Source organism: Sphaeramia orbicularis, chromosome 22 (genome assembly GCF_902148855.1).
Source record: "Sphaeramia orbicularis chromosome 22, fSphaOr1.1, whole genome shotgun sequence".
NCBI lineage: Eukaryota > Metazoa > Chordata > Actinopteri > Kurtiformes > Apogonidae > Sphaeramia > Sphaeramia orbicularis.
In genome coordinates this window covers 18,581,077-18,596,191 of record NC_043978.1, presented here as the reverse complement: position 1 = coordinate 18,596,191, position 15,115 = coordinate 18,581,077, and the positions used below count along the sequence as shown (strand labels likewise).

At 34.8% G+C, this 15,115-nt stretch overlaps 1 protein-coding gene across 25 annotated transcripts in view; it reads right to left on the bottom strand.

The window, feature by feature from the left end:
* Positions 1 to 15,115, bottom strand: part of mark3a (MAP/microtubule affinity-regulating kinase 3a) — a 75,548-nt gene that overhangs the window by 1,654 nt on the left and 58,779 nt on the right. For 5 of the 25 annotated variants that reach the window (XM_030127482.1, XM_030127489.1, XM_030127485.1 and 2 more), the window contains 3 exons: positions 12,402 to 12,674; positions 10,551 to 10,577; positions 3,329 to 3,373 (listed from right to left, as the gene is read on the bottom strand). In XM_030127482.1, the coding sequence (XP_029983342.1) occupies positions 3,329 to 3,373; positions 10,551 to 10,577; positions 12,402 to 12,674 (345 nt within the window). Of the gene's footprint in view, positions 1 to 3,328; positions 3,374 to 7,024; positions 7,079 to 7,312; positions 7,393 to 10,550; positions 10,578 to 12,401; positions 12,675 to 15,115 lie in introns of those variants that run through there. The other 20 variants (XM_030127483.1, XM_030127490.1, XM_030127493.1 and 17 more) reach the window with 11 other exon arrangements.

Here is a 15,115-nt window from a genome sequence, read left to right as displayed (position 1 = left end):
TTATTCTATTTTTACCTCTTTTTCTCTGCATTTATTTATTGTTGATGTGCTATGACTGTTTTTGTGGAGCGGTGACTGTATTTTGAATTTCCCCTTGGGGATTAATAAAGTAAGTCAATCAATCAATCTATCTATCTATCTATCTATCTATCTATCTATCTATCTATCTATCTATCTATCTATCTATCTATCTATCTATCTATCTATCTATCTATCTATCTATCTATCTATCTTTTATTTACAAGGTGAGAGAGAATTCATATCTTAGTTCTCTGTATGTAGTGTGCATCTAGAGAACTGACAAAATAAAAATCTTTGAATCTTTTGAATCCTTGAATAATGGCAGCACTTATTTCTGGAAAGCTTCCTCCACTTCAGTGACCAAACACTTTGACTCAATGTGAAGTCTCTTAAAGTGTAATACCACTGACGGCCACTAGATGCTGCTCCAAAAAGCCATGCTCCCATATACTTACACTAAACTTCTCTGTGTAAATAATAATTCAGTAATCTTTTCCAGCGGACTCATATCTGTTTTATGTGGCTCCTCTAATAAATGATCCAATCCATCTTTTAATTTTTCCTCCATTGATCAGATCTCAGGTCAAATAGAAGGTTTAATGTCGGCCAATTTAATTGACAAAAAATTACATGCTTTCCGAGTCAGACTTTTAGTTTCTTTTTATTTAGTAAAACACATTTTTTTCTGATCGCCAGATTCACTCTAGTGGTTAATATGTTTCGCTAAGAAAGCGCTCCTTTTGTCTAAATATGGTCTTTTTTTTTTTAATGGGTCATTTTGAATACTGTCTTCAAATGACAGAAACTAAAGGATGACGTCACCGTTTGTTTGTACAAAAAATATATAAAGACTAAGGTTGTGACCCTGAAGTGGGTCATGGACTTCTGAATGTGTGTTTAAAAAAAAAAACATTTAAATGTCTACATATCTGATGTCGGAACTTTATTTTACCATTTATTTAAAAAAAAAATATTTTTTATGTTCAATCTTATTCTGTATATTTTCATTGATTTTATTTCTATTCATTATTTTATTAAACCATTTATTAACATCTGTTAATTTATGTACTGCTTTTATCCATCTGATGTACTTTATTTTACTTTATTTTTCTGAAAATGTGTTTTTAAAAATTTTTTATTAAATGTCTACATATCTGATTTTGTAATTTTATTTTACCATTATTATTTTTCTTTTATCTTATATCTTCTTGTTCTGTACATGGTTTTATTTGTTTTATTTCTATTCTTCCTTTTATGAAACCATTTATTAACATATTCTGTTCATTTATGTACTGTTTTAATCCCACTGATGTATTTTATTTTATTTATTATCTATTTTCTGAATGGAATAATCATGATTCTGTAAACATCCAATACAGAGGAACCTGACAACCAGAGTTAAATGTCTGAAAGGGGCTGAAGAAACATATGTTTTATTCTTATCTTTGCTGTCAAACCTTTCAGCCCAAAGTGGTAAATATTCAGCGCAAGGCTGGTGTTGATTCCACACAGAACACACCCTCCACCTGTCTGTGTGTTTTATATCATTACACCGAAGCAGCAGAGCCAGACGTCAGCTTTGACTGGCGTAAATATGTACACGTTCAGCTCTGTAACTCGACTGTAATGAAAACACGACAGACGTGAGCGGAGGTCAAACACATCCATGCTGCGGTAAAGCGGGATTTCAGAGCACGACGAGGATTTTTCACATTGTCAAGGATTTAAAAAAATAATAATAAAAACACATGCAGCACAAACAGAGCTGTGCCATGCAAAACAAACAAACCAACAGGCCAACACACACTTTGAACATCCAGCAGAAGTAAAGCAGGAGGGGGCGGGGCTTATGATGTCAGTTTGGCCATGAGGCTGCAGACGCACGAGGACAAACTGACGCCTACGATGGTGGGCTGTGCGATGTGACGTCTTCATTCCATTATGTCACAAATCAGTTTTTAAAGCAACATGTTAAACACACGGAGATTATTTTCATTCTGTATTTCTTAAATGATGTGGGCTTTATTTTGATGCTATAAACCTTGGGTCCAAAAGCACTGATTCATTTCATCCTTCATATTTATTGATCAACTTGGTTTTTTTTTTTAAATTGTATGATTTTTTTTTCTTTTCCAAGAGTCTGATTCATCATGTCATTGACACCGATAGTGCAGATGTTTTCACTATATCAGCAGAACTTGCTACGAGCTCATGAAGGAAAGAATAAGTATAAAAATCAATCACTTTTTTTTAAAACCAAGTTTGACATCACCTCTACAAGTAAAATATTCAACTGAAGATCAAAGTTCGTTTCCAATGATGCTCAAAAATTTCTTCAGAGCAGATTCATCAGATATCAACTACTTATTTCCACAATCTATGCCTTTTATTGACCTCTACTTGTTGAATACAACAACAGGGGTCTGAGTTTTCAGGCAGTAGAAGTATCTATACATTTATTATATAACTTTCCTGTTTAAAGTCTATTATTTTGCTTTAGGCTTAATTCTGATCATAGACTCAGGATAACATTTTTATCAGTGAAATCCTAAATTAATGATTTCATTTATTAATAAGGAGGTTGGTCTATAGTGTGAAATAAAACCTGACCTGCTGTACATTGTTGTTTACATATAATATCTATGTTAAGTCTGTATTAACTGTACAGGTCTGGTTTTAATATCAACTATATTAACATTTTAGGGCTGTATTTATTTTGACTGCAAGAAGTACTGATTTTTCTTTCTTTCTCTTCAATGTATTTTGTGAGATTATGTCTGAAAGTACTGAATAATAAAACGAGAAAGGTTCAGTGTAACTTCAGATGAGGGCAGACTTGGAGTTTTATTGTGCCATCGTGTCTACGAGGAAGCATGAGGAATGTAATTATAAAAAATTTCCATCATTTAAAGAGATTTCTTTTGGCTGACTTTGTAAAACGTGAATGTTATTTTCGGAAGGGAACCTTATCTGGGGAAAAAAAGAGGAATAGCAACTATGTCATAGAAGTGTTTTGACCAGTGGAGTTGTTTCTGATGTTTTGTTAATCATGAATGCTTGGTATCTTGTGTGTAAGATAATAAATATATCATTTGATGGTTCAATTATTTAAAGAAAAGGAGTAAAATCAAATCAGTCTAAGTAAGTATAAATTGAGGGTAGAATTTAAGCGGAATAGTGGACTGTTTTCCTGTTACGATTAAATTTACGCAAATCATGCGTTATGTGTATGTGAAATGACACGTTCATATCGCACAGCCCTTGTTTTCTGCGTGGGTGGGTGGGTGGGGGTCCAGGTAAACCTCACCTTGAGCCCTCAAGTCTCCCGTTTCTCTCAAACTCGGTTGAGACTCTGAGGTGCATGAGAAGATCAGACAGAAAGGAAGAGGAGGAGGAGGGGAAAAAAGAAGAAAAAAGATGTGGATTGTGCACAACAAAAATAATTATCGATCAATACCAGTGAATGAAAAGAGAAGAAAAAAAGAGGTGAAACAGCCACCACTCAAAAAAAGGAACACAAAAATACAACATTTCCTTCCGTGGAGATCAGTGAAGGGTGATGACACACAAAGAGAAATAAACAGTGATGAATGTTCACACTGTGACGTGATAATTAAAACTAAACCAGCAAACATAAACATGAATAAGAACATTTATAGAGTAAAACTGCAGGAAACCCATCTGAGGAGCAACAGTAATATGTGTTAACAACAGTTTAACTACAGATACAACACGACAGGCTTAACAGACACTGTAAAGGAGCTGGAATCTGACACATATTAGTTTTATTCTGGGACTAAGTTCGGATTTTATTGTTTTACCTGATTACCTTTTTATAATTTTCATCACTATTGTTTCTTCATGTTTCTCTGGAGATTAAATAAGCGTCAAATGAATGAAAATCCTAATTTTTTTTTAGAGAAAGGCCTTTGGTTGATACTGAATTGGGAATTTCTTTCAGGTTAAATCCTAAAAATAATGGAGATGAAAGGTTTATTTTGACCTTAGAAACTTACATCTGTGTATCTCTTAACACTAGGATGCTTATTTGATGGAAAAAAAATGGGAAAAACAAGGACAATTAATAAAATGTTAAGGATAAGGAAAACTTCTTGTGGAATCCAACTGAATTTTTAATATAGTCAGTGTCAGAAAAGCTTAAATGTGAGTAAAATTGAGCCAAATGCATAAAAAAGAAAAAAGAAAAAAAAAAAAAAAAAAGACCTTTAATGACTCTTAATGACAGATTTTTGTAACTGTATTTGAATTTTTTTTACATTTCATCTCTCATGTTAGTAGTTTCCTTAATTTTCCCTCTGACTGTTTCAATGTCATGGGTCTGATCATCAGTATTTTCTCATTTTGATGACACTAATAGCAGCAGCATCCATGGACCTGCTCACATTCTAAAAATCAGAAAAAACCTCCTCGACTGTTGACGGACACAAACGACTCCCGCTGATGCTGCTGGAGGAGCCCAGATATTTTTCTGCTCTACTGTAGTCGAGAAATGACAGGAAGTCGACTGAAACACAGGCTGTAAAAACCGAACCAAATGTTCCCCGACAACGGTTTGTCCCTGTGACTGAAGCGACATGTTCGACAAGTCTTCAACTCAGCGCTGTTTTATTAACTAGTGCCGAGCATCATGGGAACGGAGCCAATGTGTGAAAACTCAACAAGCTCTTCAGCCAGAATAAAAGGTGGCACATCGACAGATTCCATTCACCATCATCTTCCCACTACTTTACACTTTCAGTCCTTGTACAGATGACATCGTTTCCTCTGCGTCTAATATCAGATACGTCTTTACGCTGATGATACTGTATTTTACTGTAAAGTGGACACTGGACATTCAGCTGTTAAATGCCTTCAACACTGAAAGAAATTAAAGAAATTTTCTCGTTTTATAGGAATGAAACGTGTTTTCCTCTGAATTAAAAAAAAATATGCTTAAGGCAAATTCCATATCAGTTACAGTGGCAATTTATAAATTATTTACCCATGTTGCCACTGGATGTTGTTTATTTCTCTGTTTTAAGATTTCTTACTGATTAACATGATTTAGAGCTTTTTTTTAGTAATGCTGAAAGACCTCATTTTCTATGAGACATAACACACTAGTTTTTCTTTATTTATAAAAGTGCTTATTGGCTTTTACTCTCTTATATTAACTCAGTACTGTGTTCTCCTATTGAACTCCTATAATCATGCAGCGATTTATATATTTCATTTCCAGCTGAATCATTTCTATGTTTTTTCTACATTTTTCTTATTGTTTTTATGTTTATATTTATCCTGTTTATTTGTGTTTGATGGTGTCATGGACTGTTTATTTCTCCTCTTACTTTACAGTAAATAAAGCCTCTACCCGAAGCCTCTAAACTACTTCTAAACATATTTATCTCTATTACAAAGCACAGAGAATATACTGATCAATTATAAAAGTTTGGACTTTGGGTCTGTCCAACTGCTATTATGTGTTTAGGTTTTAAACTTGATTTAAAGTCAATGAAGTTTTTATTTTCCATTCCTACACAGACTCTCAGCAAAGACCTTGAAATACTGTTGAGCTTTACAGAATCTGGAGGATGAACAAGCTTTACTCTACGTCCAGATTTATATGATAATCATTCTTAAAATCCCAAACTATGCATTTTACACAAATCCAAACCGTCCAAAAGATACTTAATTTACATCAGATGTGACAAATCTGCAAATCAAACATGCCTTACTTGATCTAACTACCATTTCCAGTATTGTTTTGGGTTTAAATAGATCATAAACAGTAGGTATTTACTTATTAATATGATTTTTAAAGTTTTTAAAGTGTCGACTATATTGGAATGCTCATTTGGTCGCTTTATGTCAACATTTTCACCACACTGGACAGGACAGGACAGTAAACTCATACATGTAAAAAAGTCAAAGATACTTGATGTGAAGTTGGACAAGCAACAAAACAATACTGATAATGGGACTAGAGATAGAAATTAGTCGTATGGCTATAATATCTCATATTTACATGTAAATGTTAATTAATACAAACTGTACCATTTTAAAAACCAATCAATCAATAATTGTGATGTAATATACATATATATTTATACATATACATTTATATACATAAATCCTGATAATCCTGATGATCAATTTCGTTTGATGTACTTTGTACTGTCAAACGACAATGAAGGCAATTCTGATTCTGATAAATATCTCTGTTTTTCCTTTTTTTTTTTTTTTTTGGGCTTTACTTTACATTTTACTCCTGCATGTTTTGATCCTGAATAAACATGTTAGAATTTTAACTGAAATGTTGTGATCATTAAAATATGTCTTCAAACTTCACCTGGGACAAAAAACAATCTTTTAAATTGGAAAAAAGAGATAACTTGACATTTATCATGGTCATTATCAATTATGTATCTCCCAGTCACAGTGTAAAATTATTTTCATAGCCATGTCATGGTGGTGATATCATCCAATTAATCTGTTATGCATTTTTTCTTGGCCTTTAAAAAAAACATTATCAGCTGAGTTAGAAAATAAAATGGGAATAGTTTTTTTTTCTGGATAAAAAGGCACTAACTTTTCAGTGACTCGTTTTATATTAAATGTTTGATGATCTGTGTTTTAAGAGAGTTTCTGAGTTATGTTTTTGTGCTTTTTCTGTGTTCATAGCCCAGTCTAGACCAGGCCAATATGGTGGTGACGCCGATGTACAGTTCACCAACCAATGTGGCATCTACGGTTCGTACTCTGCTTTTCTGACAGGACATGAATACAGTGTCAGGCTCCCAGCATGCACTGCAGCCTGGAGAACAGAACAACAGGACGGGTGGAGGAGGAAGGGACTCAATAGCTCGAGTGAACAGACAGGACCGACAGCAGGTCAAGTGTCAGGTCGAGGAGGCCGTGAACGTGTTAAATCACAAGACCGGGGGTGAGGGTCCTTCGATATAACTGACACTGTTGTCTCAGAGGTTAGGAAACAGACCCTTACTCTAAATCTTCATCTGCGACTTCCTACAACTCTCTATATCTTCTGCTCTTGGATCTGAAAGAAAGAAAAAGGGGGGGTTCTGAAGAGACGGCAAATTTCTTAATGGACATATGAGGAAAAAAAGAAAGAAAGGAAGAGAGAGCGAAAGAATAAATGAACAACATGATTTGAGGCAAAAAAAAAGAAAAATATATATTCCAAAAAAAAAAAGAAAAATAACCATGGAAGGATGATGAGAAGGAAGGAAGGAAGGAAAGGCTGATAAAGACTGGAGGGCAGAAGACTTACTAAGGGTCTTTGCTCCCTGGGTAGAGGGGATGGCAGGCCCTGTTTTGGCCGTCTGCCGTTTGGCCGGGTCAATACTGACCCTAAGCGGAGAGGAAGAGCAGCAAGAGGTAAAGGTTAAAGGTCAAAGGAAGGTTAGGAAGACATTTACACAAAAACTGTGAGGAGAGGAGGGAGGGCAGGAGGGAGGGGGAGGTGACTGGACCTCTGAGGAGGTTACGTCAAAAGAGGTGATGAGGAAGAGTATGGAAGCCCAGAAATGTCAAAATATGAACCGGGTCAAACAGATAACAGAGTATGTTAATAGAGTCAACTGTTCAATAACTAAAACATAGTTGAGACATAGTTGTATATTTAGTGTCTATTTTATGTATTTCTGCTGCCTCCTAAGACCATTGCATCGAAATCTCATTTTGATGTAAATCTGAATGACAAATAAAGTCTATTTCTAAAGTAGGAGTAAAAAGAAGAATTCGGATTTACAGTTTTGTTTAATTTCACTGCTTTTATTTATTTTCATAAATTTTAACTTTTTAAGAAGAAACAATAAAGACCTCTCATTTTAATTTGGCTCTTAGTTCAAATATCAAACTATTGACATATTTGTTTGCTTTTTTTGCTTCATTTTCCCATCGTCTCATTTATCTGCACAGAGGTAATATACAAATACAGTCTGCATCGGATCAATAAAGTGACCCTATTCTCCCTATAATTTATTAACAAACAAGTCAAATCTGTTCCATTATGAATGTAGTTCTTCACTGCCATCACTACATTTTTCATTATTTTATATTCAGCTCCAGAAACAACAATCTACAAACTTGGGCCATAAAAAGGAAAGAAAAATTTTTTCAATCTGTAAGTTGTTTTTCTTGCATGACAGATTATAATGTCATATTCTTTCTTAACTGTTTTTAGTTCTAGTCATTTCATCTATTGAAATACAATTAATATATATATATATATATATATATATATATTTTTTTTTTTTTTTTTTTTTTTTTTACTGGTACATGACTTCTTCAAACTGTCTTTATTACAGTATTTAATATATGTCAAAGCTGCAGAATGAATCACATCAGCCTGTTCAGTTACAGAATCATTAATGACACATTTCCTAAAAACTGATTTTCCTCATGTTTAATAATGACATGTCGGGAATGCTGAAAACCAAAGATGTTTCAAGCTAAAATTCTAAAACAAAAGATCCACATAAAGTTAGAAAAAGGCTGTTATCAACAAAAGAGGATGATAAAGACGATAAATGATAATGAGGGACCACTGTAATTATTAAACAGTATTATCTGTCGATGTATTCTGTTATCATTTTGACTTTTCTAAACATGTTGGTTTTTGGGCTCCATAGAAACAAGGACAAACATAAAAACCAAAGTGAGGCGATAGTGGGATGAGGACGGTGATGAAGATGAAACCAGAGCTGAGACATACTCTGTCTACAAGCAGCCACCAGAGGGCACTGCTGAGCCTCCAGACGGCAGCCTGCAAGGGCCAAAAACCCTCCACACTGTTCTGGGATGCCACCGGCACCTCATCACTCAGTAACATTTATTAAGACATTTACATAATACAGTGTTCTGACCTGATCTCAGATCAGTTTCACAGCCACAAACTGACTTTAACACTAGTTCAACCTGCCAATAAGAACGACAATGTCTGAAAAACATGTTATGCTTGTTGGAGTTTAATTGCATCTTTTATTTATTTTTTAAGCCATAAAAGTTAAAAACTCAGGGATTTGATTGTAGGAAGGAGGGAATTTACTGATGCTTTTGTTTTAGAATATTTTTAACTCAGTTATTTATGTTGACCTTGCAAATCTGTGTCCAGCAGATTATAACATTAGAAATTAATATTATAATGATGAATTTATTTCCAAGCAAAACTGTTAATAATATTATCTTTGATTAGTATTTTAATTATTTTTGACAATTAATCCTGTGATTGTCTTGTCTGTAAATTAAGTCACATAATTCAAAGTGACATTAACATCAACATACCAGTTATAGCTGAATAAAATGCAAAACCAAGCAAATTTAAATACTGTCACAACCTGAAAAATTGAGACAAATCCTGACAATAGTTGATGAATAGTCTACAGTGACGTATCACTGACATGATTGACTGATGGTCTCTCTATCCCATATCTAAACACTGAGATGAGATGCAGTACATTTTACTAATAATGAACTGTAATTCATCATCCACACTGGTCTACACCTCTGAATGTAGTTTGCAAATACTTCCCCAAAGCCCAGAAACACTGATGTGTTTTACCAAAAGATGAAAACAGCACAAAGACTTGACAGACCTTATATAAGACATCTACTGTAAACTTAAGTGTCTATGGCCTTATATGCAAAGCAAAACACACAGTACATTTACTACCACTGGATATATCACAGACCTACACAAACACGACAATCTAAACACAGCAAAGGCTATATATCTCTTTAACGGCTCAGATGATTTTTGCTCCTCACTGCTGGAGGAACCACGTCTGGGCCAGAGATAGTTAATAAAAACTCTGCTTTATGGTGAATAATGCAGCAGAATAACATTTAAGGCACCGAGATAGAAGAGCTCAGTCGTCAACAACAATCACTGTGATGGGGAAAAAAAAAAAAGAAATAAAAAGAACACAAACCACAATCGATGGCAGCTGTAGAAGCGACCCCATGCATGCATTGGCGATTGATTAGTGGCAAGCTGCTTTATTGTTGCTGTTGGTTAATCGACTGATTGTTTGAGGAGTTCGGTCTGCTCTCACAGTCAGCCTTTATCCACTCACACCAACCACAGCCAAGAGGAGTACATTTACACACACAGAAAGACTAATTTAGCCTGATGTCTGCAAAACAGATCAAGGCAATGTTATCATTTACATGCAATCTGAGGGGTTTTTTTGGTAATTGGACAAAATTTAAGAAGTTGCTGCATACAATTTAGCTTCACAATGACACTTTTTTATATCAAAATATGTGATTTTTATTGATTTTTGCAGGAAAAACACCTATAACAGCATACAAAATCATGTAAATCAGTATTAACTGTATATTACCGAGGATGAATGAGAATTTGTGTATGTAAATGTACTCACACAGAGTTTTTATCTGCTAAGCAGTGTGTTAGTTCAGTGCCAGCAGCCCCACGCGCCTGTAAAGTTTCAGTGTTTTTCGTTATTTTTCGGAACAGAGAGCGAAAGGCAGTACAAGAGTCCTACCTTTTGGTAAACCTGAATGACATGTTTCTACAACAGAATCAGACAAAGAAACAGTGAAAATGGTGAAGGAGAAGTGAGAGGCAAAGGAGGAGGAGGAAGAGGAGGAGGAGGGGGCATGAGAAATCTGAATGAGTGAACAAAAATGGGGTGATTGGAATCATCAACAGTGAAAAGGGAAGATTCATTTTTTTTCAGATATGATTTCAATTCCTCATTTTAGGTCAGTCATTGCGGGAGTCGAGTCGCTGGCCTGGATGCCGCTTTTTAATGTCTTTTCATGCAGTAAAAAGCTCTTCTGCAGTCTAATTGTGATGTTATAAAAATGGTCAAACAAATCCCTAAAAAGCCTTTTTATTGCTGCAACAAAAGAACTTCCGTATTGAAGGTTTTAGCTAAATGTCAGTGTTATGATCAGTGCTGAAAATGCACTTGAAGTTTGGTTCATTTGGTCCAGAGTGAGAAACTACATAATCCTGTTTATATTCACACAATACAAGCCATTTCTTATCCAATATGGAGAAATTAAAAGTTTCCTTTCAGGAAATATTGATAATTGTTCCTTTTAATGCCCTATATTTAACAAGAAGCAGGAGAGAAAAGGCTGAATTTAAGCAACTTACTTAACCTACTTTTTAATGAAGGAAACTCTTGTAAATAAAGTGGAACACTCAATAAAACACCAAACAGTAATGATGTAATCATGTTATTTTCCCCGCTCATGCATAGACCTACAACATGGTACATTTATCAATCAATTTCTAGGAGATACAGTTGTTTTTTTGTTCCCCCAAACAAAAATCTGCTCATGTCTGGGGCAGGAGGTGGAATTATAATGGCCAACAAGTCCAACTTCAACATTTTTTTCCAATACTACTTAGAAAGAAATACATCACATTTCAATGGCAAAGTAGTAGGAGCAACACATGAGAAATGATGCAGTCCAACACTTTGTTTGCTGGGAAACAGGGACGTATAAAGCGGACATAATAACTGGGTTCATTATCCTTTGAAAAAGAAAACTGAGTCAGATGTTCATGGTTTTGGAAAGTAAAGGTGAGGAAATGCAGCTATACAGAGTTCAGTTTCATAATGTTTACGTACTGAGGGGAGTCCGATTTTTGCTCTTTCTAAATAGAACTAAAGCTCACATTTACTTTACCACTTCTATTCGTTGACGACGCCATAAATTGAGCAATAAATTGTAATCTGATCCGACCCCAAGGCCAATGAGGATTATGCCTCTTATGGAAATAAGGCTTCAGAAAGTTCTTTTTATAAGCTAAAGTTTGTACACGATGGGAAAGTATGAACCCAAACAGACTGAATTTGAAGACTTTCCATCTTCATTTGGACCAAAGAAAACAAACTAAGTGCAAATTTCTATACAAACAAGCTCAGTGACTGTACTGCATGGAAAGATCTGTTCATTCTCTTATGGATTCAAAACATCATCTTACAAACATCTGATTGTGTGCATTTCAGTTTGGTCTCAGTGTCTGTGGCTGGCAACCAGGCAGCGACAAATAAACAATTTAGATTTCAGAATAAATCACATTGTACAGGACAGTGAAGTGTTCCCCCAGCATGTAATTAATCATCCTAATTCTACAAGGCACTGTGTTGATTGGCTTCTAATTCGAACAGACAGAGTCACAGGGGATTATTCTGCTCCGAGCAAGGCTGCAGTCTGTCCACTTTCTATTTCAGTCAGGAAACGCCAAAAAAGGTGAAAAAAATCCATGTCAGTGCTTATTTAGGGATGAATTTAATCTTCGAACTGACTGAACAGAAAGAGAACCGAGCCTCAGCCCGCTGCATTTCGCCGGAGCCGTGGTGCGTTCGCTGTCTTACCTGCGGGTGAGTTTGGAGGTGAGTTTGGAGAACAGGTTGCTGGGTCCGCGGCTGCGTGTCTGCGACAGGGGCGTGGCGTCGTGGGAGAGCGTGGGCGAGGCCGGCGGCCCGTTGTACGTGGCCGTGCGGCGGTCTCTCAGCTGGCCTCCGTGGAAGGTGCTGCGGCTGGCGGTGCCTCGCGGGAAGCGGAGTCGGTCGGGCGTGGTAGCGTTGGTGATACTGTGAGTGGACGCCACTGGGTTCCTCTGACCACCGGGTGACACGGCAACGCTGCTGAGGAGGAGGACGATGAGGAAGAAGAAGATAGGAACAAAGGATCACATCAGGGTTTAGAGTAAAGAAGAAAAGTTTTTCCACTGCAGACGTGAACCTGAGTGGACCTGAACTGACTGGAATCAGCGACAGTAAACACTGAACAAAGACATCAACTAGAAGTGGGAAAATAATTCTGTTAAGTCAATAAATTCATGTGATTATTCAAGTTTTATGAAAATCACAAAATCAAGATTACAATTTCATCTCTTATTCAATAAAAAATGTGCAACTTGTAAATTGTGAATTAATTGAGTGCGTTTCTCCAGTTTATCAGTTGTTTTAATTTATTTAGGATTATTTCTGCTTTTAACAAATAATGCACATTAACACCGTTGGAAGTTCTGTTTTTGTTTTCTTGTTTATATTACATTAAAAATTGCAGCTAGAACCATTTTATAGACTTTTAAACAGATTTTTAACTGTATGCATACAGCACTTTTTATATTTGATGATCTGTATTTAATTTTTTTTAACTGTTTTTCAAAGTCAATGCAATGAAATTTCTTTTACATGTGTCCTTGAATGACAAAGTTATCAACCTATCGATATTGTATATAATATGTGTATGGTTTTTGCCAAGAAAATTATCTTTAAACCATCTTTAATTATGTAAAAAAAAAAAAAAAAAAAAAAAAAAAGATTCAAATGGTGAAACATGTTTAACACTTAATTTTTTTTTTGTCTGTACTGTCCAGCCCTAAAATGAAACAAAATACACTTGGAGTTAAAGTTAGGTTCAATTCACCAGTGTTAGTGGTTCATGTTGAAGATTAGTTTAATAAATAGCAGTTTTCTAAACCATGTTTGATGTATTCTTTTTTAACTTCAATAAAACAAGTCTTGCTCATTTATAACTGAAAAAATTCTAAATAAAAGAAAAATTAAAACTACTTACTTCCTGAAATTAAAACTGCTTCTACACCCCATAAAACTAACTACTGAACAGAAAGTTCAAACACTAAACCAAACAGCTGAATAAAAATATAAACTAATGGAAAACTACATGAACCATCTTCAACATAAATAAATAACACAAATGAAACCTACAGTTCAGGTTCACAAATCAACCACTGCAATGGAAAAACTGTGGTTAAGCATCATATTTTCCTCCTTATCCTGGATATAGCCAGGGCTCGTTACTCCTACATAGAATTCTGTTTTTTTTTTTAAATGGATTATCAGTTAATGAATAATCGCTGGTTAGATGTCAACAGGGCAGGAAATTACATGAAGAAACAAAGCTGGGAACAAGTCTGATCCAAATGCTACTGCATGGTAATAATCATGTAGCATCAACATAGTGATTATAATTTATTCAACTCAAGAAGAATGAAGACACTGAACCTGATGTTACAGTGAATGTGAAAGGTGCAAAGTTGTAAAGCTGAGAACATACTAGAATATAAAACAGACTAGACAGATTTGATCAAATATGTAAATTGGGAAAAAAAACAACAACTTAGATTCATCTGTAACAGGGAATATCTACATGAACCCTCCTGTTGTCCAAAGATCAAATATAAAAATTTTCAGGCATTTTTTTGTGGTAAATTAACATGCACAGTCCAATGTAATGCTCTTTGCTAATAAAATTAATCACTTTAATTGAATTGTGGTATTGTATCATCTCTGATGCTCTTGGGTCAAAACTGAGCTCTGTTTGATTATAAATTAACTCAACTAATGTTACAGTTTATCTATACTTTATCTAGAGTTTTTCCGCCAATTTACTTCCAAATCACTGCCGCAACTTTTGCACTTCTTGATATAAAACACACTTCATTTTGAGAAAAAAGTATCAGAATTTATCAATTATTTTGACTACAGTTTTATTATTCAAACATATTTCTAATTAAATGACCCCATATTAATTCATACATATATATTTTTTAAAATATGGATCCTGTGAAACGTAAGAATTGATGTTGAACCCCATTAGTTCATTTGTGCTACATGTTAAAAAATAAACACATCACAACAACATAGCTGCTTTGGGGCCGATTGTTAAACATTAACATACATTAATATCTTAATAACGCATCATTTTAGAGAGTTCTTTGTACAAATTACACCAGTTCTTCTCTGAGAATCTCTAACCAGGGATATCGTAACTGAAATATCCATAAACAAATCAATATTAAATCAGAAATAAACCTAAGATTGGGGCTAGCGAATTGGAAATTCACCGATTCAGGAAGTCAGTAGTGATTTCCAGCACTAGCAGGTAATAATATGTCAAAATCCATAAACGTTTGAGTAAACTGGCAATAACAGAAAAGAGTGGATAGTAGATTTGAATGGATATGTGTTACCTGACTTTGTCTGTTTAGCATCAACTGTCCTTTATGTTGCGTTCTGTTTCTTTTCTAAATAACAGTGTTTACTTTAAGCATGACAAT